This window comes from Symphodus melops, assembly GCF_947650265.1.
Source record: "Symphodus melops genome assembly, chromosome: 3".
Classification (NCBI taxonomy): domain Eukaryota; kingdom Metazoa; phylum Chordata; class Actinopteri; order Labriformes; family Labridae; genus Symphodus; species Symphodus melops.
In genome coordinates this window covers 27,254,439-27,264,507 of record NC_136693.1, presented here as the reverse complement: position 1 = coordinate 27,264,507, position 10,069 = coordinate 27,254,439, and the positions used below count along the sequence as shown (strand labels likewise).

The 10,069-nt window shown below is 40.9% G+C and overlaps 1 protein-coding gene across 3 annotated transcripts in view; it reads right to left on the bottom strand.

Moving 5' to 3' along the window:
* The window catches only part of LOC306821691 (CUB and sushi domain-containing protein 1), a 418,062-nt gene that overhangs the window by 150,246 nt on the left and 257,747 nt on the right, over positions 1 to 10,069 (bottom strand). For all 3 annotated transcript variants that reach the window (XM_079340244.1, XM_079340245.1, XM_079340246.1), the window contains one exon: positions 737 to 840. In XM_079340244.1, the coding sequence (XP_079196370.1) occupies positions 737 to 840 (104 nt within the window). The remainder of the gene's footprint in view (positions 1 to 736; positions 841 to 10,069) is intronic.

Here is a 10,069-nt window from a genome sequence, read left to right as displayed (position 1 = left end):
TCTCAATGACAATCAAACTAAGATGGTGTTAGAAGGCATAACATTATTTATAAGCACTGAAAACATTTCGGTTGAATCCCCAGTAGCCGAGTGAAGGCGTTTATGACTGTTCCTACGAAAAACATCACAAGTTATGAAAGCAATCCAATTTTCTGCATGCAAATCTGCAAAAAACATCAGTATAAAACATTTGAAGGCCAAAGTTTGCATGGCCTGTACCATCAAATGTCAATACTACTCCTTTCTTTAGTTTCAGATTCTGCATACAAATGCTGAAGCTGTCAGTGAGTGACAGATTTTGGAGTTGGAGGTTTTCAGGTTTCCATTCTTAATGGTAGAAGTATTGTGCCCTAGTGTTCCAGCAGGCTTTGGCTTCAGGAAAACAGTCCATATAAAGAGCAAGAGAGGCAGAAACAATCTGCTGTAATGCATTCCCACAACCCATCAGCTGTCAGCTAACAATGATTTAGCTTTTGTAAAAGAATATGAACAGACATTTGCATGCATTGCAGTGTAATGTTCCCTCTAAGATTTCATTACTCAACACCAAGTCCGTTCTCGCTTCTCAAGTTGCAGGCGAAATGTAAACAAAGGTGGAAGACTTTTTTTTGTTGCTAACTGTTGGCTACACTGGAAGCCCTCGCTTCGTGAGGCTATTCTGTTGTCAGACAAAAGCAAATGGTTTCCAAGATCAACATTTCCAAAATAATAGACAACACATGTAAGTAATGCTTACACATAGAGCACCCTCCGCGTGTCTCCTATCTTCCCCCCATCTCCCACCGTCAGCGTGTCATATCCTCTTTCCAAGTCAAACTCCTCAAATGACAGCTTTATCACCTAGAGAGAGAGAAAAAAAAAACAGAGAACCGTGAAACCTACTATCAAGACAGAAGAAAACAAAGGCAAGAGGCCAGCGTGAGATTTGTTGAAGATTTGTTTGAAGTCTAAGCAGTTGAAGCTGATTTCCTTTTTCATGATTTCATCTGGAACCACATGAGCTGTTAGGGCTCTTTTTTTGTCAGCAGTTGCATGATGATAACAATAAATTAATAACACTCATTATAAAGTCGCATGTTGTCAACAAAACCACTGTAGGCTGACAGCCTGCCAACCACTGTGACCTCCTGTAATTATCAAGTCTGACCTCATGCCATATTCAATTATAACAGGGGAAAATCATTTAAGAGCAAACATATGGAAAAAAAACATGGTTGCATTATCTTGGTTGATAAAGTCCTAAAGTTTTCAAAAACTACATGTTCTAAATCGTGTAATGGGCTGTTAGATGTGCATTTGTTCTGCAGTCCTGGAAAACAAAGTACAGACTACATAGAAATGTGCTATAATCATCAAACCTACATCTACACCCGTGTTTCTGTTCAACACAAATGGAAAACCACCATTTGAAAAAAACAAGGCGATAAAGGAAGTTGAAACCACGTCTTCCTTCTAGCAGGAGACAGCAAAGGTGGGAGGAAATATTGTGTTCCAAATCGGGTGAAAACTAATAACAAAAGCAGCAGGAGAGAGAAAAACAAGCAGTGTACCTGGCTGTGCCCGTCATCGTATTCAACGACAGCTGCTGTTCCATAAACACATATTAGTTTCTTAAAATAATCAATCTTTAATGAAACGGAACAGAGAGAGAGAACACCTTATACTTCTTTTTAATTTACAGCATCCTTCTTTAGAAAGTCACACAGATTACTCTTGGGAGCTACGCATAACGAATGCACCCGACACACACACACACCTCTGTGCTGTTGAACAGTGAGAAACGGAGCGGTAAATGTCTGACTTGCAGGCACCTTCATGGCTGTAGTTGCATGCATATATACAGCACTGGATCATCAATCTAAAATGCCGTATTACTGGCTCTATTATTTGCTGCTTGTCCATTATTTATTAGCTGTATATCATACTGCTGTCAGAATGGGAAATGGCAAACCTCAGAAAAACCTCTTCGAGAACATAGCCGGTCTCAATCAGTTTGTGGTGTAAGAGAGGAACAAGATGAACCATGAACTTGTGATAATGTGGATGGAAATCGATTGCATGGCAAATCACAGTACAGTGAAGACAACCCCCCTGCTGCAGGTGACAAAGATTCAAAAATCACTTTGGCATGCAAGACGCAGCTACACACAGCGAAGTCTTCAATGGTGCTTTGTCAAAAACATACAAATGAGGAGAAACAGAAATGTTCTGATCATGTTAAATGATGTGGAGCTATCAGAGGGATTCAGAGCTGTAATGATAGAAAACAGCAAAGAATAACTTCACTAACAAACACACACACTCACACATACATACACACACAGATATCCAAACAGTATTCACAATAAAAATGAAATGAATGAAAAATGACTCATACTTGTAAAAAACATTTTACTTTTTTACATCGATTGTCTGAGCCTCTGGCAATGTGTCATCATTTTAAAATAACTTTAAATGTTTGAGGAAAATATGAAACAACATGGTGAAAGTATTTTCTGCAGTTTCCGATCAGAGCATCGGCTCAATTAAATGGAGAATTGCAGATCTACAAAGGTCCACATTCTCATGGTTTGTAAGGGTTTGAGTTCTGTGATATTAATTCTCGAGTGTTGCCTCTTTTGTTTCGTAGTTCAGTCTTCAGTGTTTCCTTTTTTAAGTTGTAGTTCTGGTCTTCAGTGTTTTTGTTTCCTTCCTCTCTGTGTTTCCCTCCTGTCTTGATTCCCCTGATTGACCTCACCCGTTTTATTAGTCTCACCTGTGTCTGATTACCCCCTGTCTGTTTAGTCTCTGTGTTCCTTCCCTCGTGTTATCGGTTCATTGTCTCATGTCCGTTGCTGTTGGATTATTTGGATGTTCCCTGTTTTTGGATTTAGTTTTTGAGTCAGTTTTGACTTTTGTTTAAATAAATCTTTTTGTTTTTTTCTGCACATGGGTCCTCCTCCTTGTTTTTTCTGCTTCCTGATCCTGCTACAGCAGAACACTCCCTGCTTCCTGTCCCTGGTCCGACAGAGCGCCCCCTGTTTACTGATCCTGTTTCTGCAGAGTGCCATCTGCTGCCAGATGATGAGCCCTTTGCAATCCAGCCGACTTCGGACATCCCCCCCTCCGATGCCTGATTTCTCCTCGGCGGTCCGGCCGACACCTGAAGACGTTCCCTCCGCAGTCCGGTCGATGCCTGACGACATCTCCTTGGCAGTCCGGTCGACGCCCGACGTTCCCTCAACAGTCCAACGGTCCGGCGAACTTCGGACATTCCTTTAAAAGTCCAGACTCGCTCCTGTCTCTCCGAGGGAGGTTCCACCCACTCTGGTGACTACGTGGAAGGGTCCACCGGCTCCTGTTTGCTGGTTGGAGGTTCCAGTAGCTGCTTTGACTGAGGTCCGGCTGGCCCCCGGCCCCTCGTCGTTGGTTCTGCTGGCTCCTGGGCCCTTGGTGGAGGTCTGGTGTCCGGCCGTCCCCCTGAACTGTTCCCTGTTTTTGGTCGGCCTCCCGGCCTCCCACCTGAACTGATGTGGCAATGTGCTTTGCCTTCAGGCTTCAAGCCTTAAAGGTGCAGCTGGTTCTTGAACAGAAGCAGCTTTAGACCAAAAATAATAAAATGTTTGTGCATCAACATTTCAACCAGGCAATTCAAGGTATGCCACACAAGACATTTAAAGCATCATGACTGGACAAAACATAAAGTTTGAAAATGTTCAAATTAATCCATTAACAATCACAGAGAGTTGGGTGAGTGTTGGGCACAACCCTAAGTTACCCAGGAAACCCCACCCAAGAATATTGTGGTGGTGAAGTCCACCCACAATCATTACAACTGGAACAGTATGATGTTCATGTACACCTGTTTCACTGAAATCATGAGCATTGTGCGGCTGCACATCTTTGGCTACATCTTCCTGTCTTTGTGTGTGCGTGTGCATGTCCATGTGTGTGTTGCACTTTCAGGGCAAATTGCATGGAAGCAACAGACTCAAAGGAAAGAAGTGAAGCGTTATCAAACCGAGGTCATTAGCGAGAAGCTCACTGCTGTTCAATAGATCCAAATGGGCCCATTTAGAAAGACATTAACAGCAGCCTTAAAACCCAAAACTACATTTGATCAGCGTCTTCATTTTCCGAAGAAAGGAGATAAAATAAAAAAGGACAGAATAAAGACAGCTAAGTCAACGGAAAAGGGAAAAAAAGTGTAACCTTTTCATGACGAAAAACGAGTGTCTTCAGTAAACTCAAAATTTACAGAGGTTTTTTTTTTTCGCAAAGTTCTTTCAAATGTCAATACAAGGTTTGTGTTTCAATCCATCATTGCTTTCTTTAAGTCTAAAAAGTTTCACATGTAAGGATTTCGTTGATGCAATCCCAAGATCACAAAAATAAAAAAAGGGCACGTTTCCGTTTTAGGGTGGATGTTCCTTGAAGGAGCAACTAAAGCATGATCTCTTTCAGGTCATTAGCAAGCAGCAGAGCAGCTAAGAGCAGCTCAATAGGCTATTTAAACATTGTTAAGAGCAGTGTACAATCCAAAACTACAGTGAAATACCTTGAGTCAGTCAGCCAGAGAAGTCGTAGTGCCATGAATATTAGGCTCTCCTCAGGGCAGGATTACTCCTGGAGAGAGATTGATGTTTATCTTTCTCTTACTCTGATGCTGAATTCCCAGCGGAAGGGTGTTTGACAATCCAATACATTTTCCTGAAAGGCAACGCCAGCCAACCAAGCTTTATTTAAAACAAGATGTTCTGACTTTTGGTATCGAGTGTTTGGGAGGAGTAATGTGAGTAAAGGTTAGGGTTAGTGACAACTTTGCCTAATAGGAGGACTCAAAAAGTTGAACTGGTTTCTAGGAAAAGGACATTGAAATGCAGCTTTTACAAATGAGTGATTTTAACTTAAGGATCGCCTCTGACAAAATAAATAGACAATCGTTGTTTAAGCTTTTGGGATTTCCATCAGATTTCAAAGGTTAGCGCTGGCCACCACTTAGATCGGCCCTTGTTAATTTTACAGTCTGAATTAGAGACTTGCACTCAGTATCCTTCACAGGTTACTACATCATGCGTGTAGTGAATGTTTCATATAGTATACAAAAATAAGGTGCTAGTCGACATCTTTTGTTTTTATGCTCTTTGTGCAAAGCAAATTCCCCTGAGGGCAATAAAGGTTTGATTCATTCACCCAGTCCATACACACTGTGTAACCTTTGCTTTTTATCTACATCATGGGTTGAATGCCTACCTGGAGATGCCCCATAAAAAAGGGACTGTAAAACTCTTCTGTGCCGTGTTTGATCTTGCCCTCACTGTTGTGACCTTACATCCGAGTGTGCAAAGAGAACACACAGAAATAATTGGGTGAACCAGTTCCTGAACTCCCCTGTGGTGCAGAGGCTGCAGGAGTGCTGAGTCACTGCTGAGCAGCAACAGTGGGTGCAAATGATCACATAAAAATCAACCCATAAACCAATTCGTCTATCTATCGTTCATGATATTATTTTATTGGCTGCTCTGTAGCTTATTCAGCAACAGACAGACAGATGTTGAGGTTTACTGTCCTGCTCAAGGGCACTTCAGCAGGTCAGATACTTTTCTCTTCAGGTATTTACACTTGGGTTTACTGGTCAGAGTTCAGTCTGTCTGCAATACTTTCCCTTAAAACAGTTTTTAGTTAGACTTTTTAAACTCTTCACCTGGTGAAGAAATAGATCCACACAGCCATTTCTACATTATCATCAAGGATAACTCCTGCCAAGGCTATTCTCATATGTGCAAGTCTTTCAATCTTGGTGATAGTGTTGCTTACTATCATGAGACGTCAACCAAGATGACTTGTTTCGTCATAACAGACAGTGAATCAGTTGGTAGAGTCGTCATCTCCCAACTAGAAGGTCAGACATGTTGCTCCTACAGCTGCATGTCTGATGTTTCCTTCGACAAGACACTTAACTTCAAATTGTTCCTGCTGTTTCATCGGTGTATGAATGCATGTAAATGGGATTAGTTACTTCTGATGGTCTCACTACATACTATAGCAACCACTGCCATCAGTGTGTGAATTAGTTAGGTGTGACGTGCAGTGTTAAGGCACTTTCAGTCACTGAAGCCCATTTAACATTTACCATATCTCTAAAAAAAAAGGCCACATTTCAATCTGGGTTTGATTGACATCTGAACTAATCCACTAGAAATGTTTTAGTTGTCAACAAACAAAAATGTATCCAATAGTTTGTATTTATTCATTTATTTATGTATTTTATCTTTGACAGGCTCTGAAAAAAAGCCAGAGGGAAGGTTTGTACTTTTTTTTTTTCATCAAAAACTGTCTTTTATAATTGGACTTACTCTGGCAGTGATGATGCTTTAAAATGAGTCTGTGTGCAGGCGGAGTAAAAAGTCACCAAATGTCATTTTAACTGTTGCTCAAAGAGTAAAGAACATGCATCAGTAAACAGATCAACATCGGTGGCTATAATAACTTGGACTGTCTATGATTGAAGAAGCTAATCAAATAAAAGAGGCAATAATATGATGTTTGATGTCCTCCAAATGGTTTTGCATTCAAATCGACCAAATGAATATTGTTACAACAACACCTCGTATACCACAAGATCAATAACATAGAGAGGCAGCTCAGCCCTAATGGGATTGATGCTAATTCAAGCTTCAATGCCTGTTCTTTGAATCAAAAATAAACCAAAAAGATAAAGTTCAAATCTATACTGAGGTGACTCCCTCGTCAGAGTAACACAGAGATAGAACAGCTGTCCTGACAGAAGACTGTATGAGAATTATCTTTCTGAGATTGTGCAGCTATGTCGAGTCATTGGCCTGCTGCCACAGTGGCAGGTTTGGCCTTTTTTTCAAATAGATTGCTTTAAGCCTTCCAGCCAGGGGCGAGGTGGCCATCGGGAGGTTCGATGGACTCCTCATCAGCCGACCCATTTCAGGACGAACCGGCCGGGGGTTATACAGTTTCTATTTTCTAGTTTCTGATGTCAGCAGCTGATGTAGGGATTGCCCTCAGGCGGCTTTCATGGCACAGAGCGTGATGCTGCCTGCGAGCCTGGGCCAAATACTTTCAACATTGAGCGGGGATATGAGCGAATTTGGACTGATCCTTGTTTGTTGTTGACATCTGATTGACTCGTGCAGGCTGAGCATGACCAAAGACAAAAGGGTTTGCTGGCATCTGAAGTTAATGCTAAGTGTGCACGAGATGCAGCTAAATGTGCAAAATCGGCAGATACATTTAAAAGTGGAGGGTCAAAGGTTTCTGTGGCCATGAGACAAGCAGCAGATGATGAGGCTGGAAAAAATATATGAAATAAATACACATATGCTTTTCAAAAACTCACGGAGACTCAAAACACTATACACTTTACAAACAAACAATGTGCAAAATTAGTCAGTTATCCATGCAAGACAAAGTCTAGTTTAGTTTAGTTTAGTTTAGTTTAGTTTAGTTGTTTATTTGAGCAGTTGTAATTCTGCTCAAAAGGAGTGGGCCGAAGCAGAAGCTTATAAGCGCCCACCCCTGAAATCAGTTACATACGGTCAGTTACATTGTGACACAAAGTGAAATGCTATTTATATTTATTTTTACATTTTAAGGGGTTTTCTAAAGTTGATTAAATGAAGTTTTGTTTAAAATCTTCTAGCTGGCTTTTTTTTTAATAACACAGAGGATACAGAAAGTAGGTGGCCAAGGTTACAAAAGATAAACATGAGTATCACAGCAAAGGGTCTGAATATTATGACCATGTGATATTTCAGTTTTTCTTTTTTAATAAAGTTTTTTTTCTGTATAAATATATGTTATATGTGCCTCAATTACACACGTTCACTTGTGTAGGGTAAGGTAAATATCATGAAATACTAGTTTCAATGGGAATAACCAAAGCCTGCAGCCTAAGTCTTGGGCCTCTTCATCTGAAAGTCCCAGCGTGTCTGTCCTGCATAGCCAAATACAACAAGTAAAGAGCAACGAGAGGAGCATATTTTAGGAATGCAGTCCATCACATTATAAAAAAAGTGTTCACAAATCCACTTATCTTATCCAGTACTTCATTCCTTTGTAGTGTTTCATTTACAATCAAATCAGGATTTTTCTCATTCAACCATGTCGTTCTGGTCTTTGCAGCTCAGGACAGCTTTATAAATGTTATCTACGGTGCTCTGCATACTCTGCATCTAGCCGCTACCATGAATTTTAGAACTGTTTTCAGACCAGGTAGCTGGGCAATGAGGGACAAACAACAGTGGGATACCTGCCAAGACACTACTTGCAAATTCTCATTCAAACATTGATTAGGAATAGTAGTGGCGATCCTCTATGAGCTGTTGAGCAGCACTTAAAGGCAGCAGTTGGAGCAGAAAAGCAGTGTTGATGCACTATCGTTAATCGAGAATGAGATACCAGTTCAGCTGTACGATCAACTTATTGGTTTTATCTTACGCAATAAATGTTTCAGAAGTATTGTCTGTTATACTTATTGTTATGTAGAGGGTAGGTGGTTCCAATGGTCGATTGCCCAGCTCTCATGTAAATAAATCAAGGTCCGAGTGTAATGCTCACTGAGAGTAAGGCCCTGAGCATTCATTCATTTTCTTCACATGTTAATTGTCTATCAAGATCTCCAGGGCCACAGTGGGTCCCAGAATGCACTGACCAGAGGGCAGAGAGCGACCGAGACAGATGGCGAGGCAATCACAGAGCTAACACAGATATCCAATCGCTCATTAACAGGCTACCTGATCTGCATGTCTTTGGACTGTGTGAGGGGGAAAAAAAAGATCACAGGAAAAAAAAAGAGAAAAAGATTAAAGACAACACAGTGAAGGCCGGAGCTCCTATATGAACCCAGGTTTCACATTTCACTACAATGCAATAGAAGATCCTGAAACAAAACATTTACCATCAGCTATAATTGGAAAGATAAAACAAAAGATAAAAGTAAGGCCTGTAATGTGATGTATGGCCAAAGTCAAACAATGGTGATGGACAGCCTGGAAACCAGTTCAGCCAATCGATCACGTTAGCGCATCCCTAAATATGACAGATAAAAAACAAAATAAAGAGACTTATTTCAACAACGCCAACAAAATTCTTTCCTCAGGGTGCAGGATTTTCAATACCGCAAAGGTTGAAATGTCATTGTTCTTTAGTTGACTTTGTGAAACAATTGTGTTCGATGCTGTGACAGACTGGCAAGGATGGTGGCCTGTTAGCTGCGCCCTGAAAGAGTCCAGATTGTGGCATGTTTATGTGCAGCAGTCCTGCCCTGAGGTGACCTGTGCTTTAAGTGGTACGAAAGCAAACGGCTGCTGTCTGAAGTAACTCCCCTGTCGAGGAGTTACAGCTCCTCGGAGTACTGTTGACCCGTTAGCTGGACTGTTTAGGAAAATAAACTGCTAATATGCTTCAGTAACAGCTCTGTGACACGTCTGTGGAAGCTGCATAATAATCGGTGAGACAGCAGAAAATGAGCTGACATAAAAGGGCAGCAGGTTGGGAAACTCTTTAGATGATGATAGTTTTAAGAATGTGTGAACCCAGGAGGTCTTTTTTTTCCTACATTACAACTCCAAAGAAAAATCTATTCATGTGTTTCACTGCTAGAGGCCTGTGAACGAAATGTAACCTTAGACATTCATGCATCACTACAGACAGCCCTCTTTAGTAAATAGGTCCAAGGTTCCACTTGAGAGCCAAACATAGAGCTAATAATGTGAAATATGGCCAGTCAGACTGCAAATTACAGCCAAACGGCTGAAAAGCAGAAAGCCTTGAATGGAGATATTATGCTAATTAGGCAGCTACTGGTGAATGTCTATTCATTATAGACACTGATGATTATTTACACTGCTCTTATGTCTGTGTCCTCACCTCACTAATGCCCGATCTTGTATAATTTGTAGTGATTTAATAATAACACAGTATCCCATAATAGCAGCAATGAATGCCTCACACTGCAACAAGGTAAGGATAAATACAGAGCAGGTGGTATGTTCAGTTCACAGTCAAACTGAGCAAACTTTAGCAGGTTTAAGAACACATTCAATGGAGAGTCTTATAA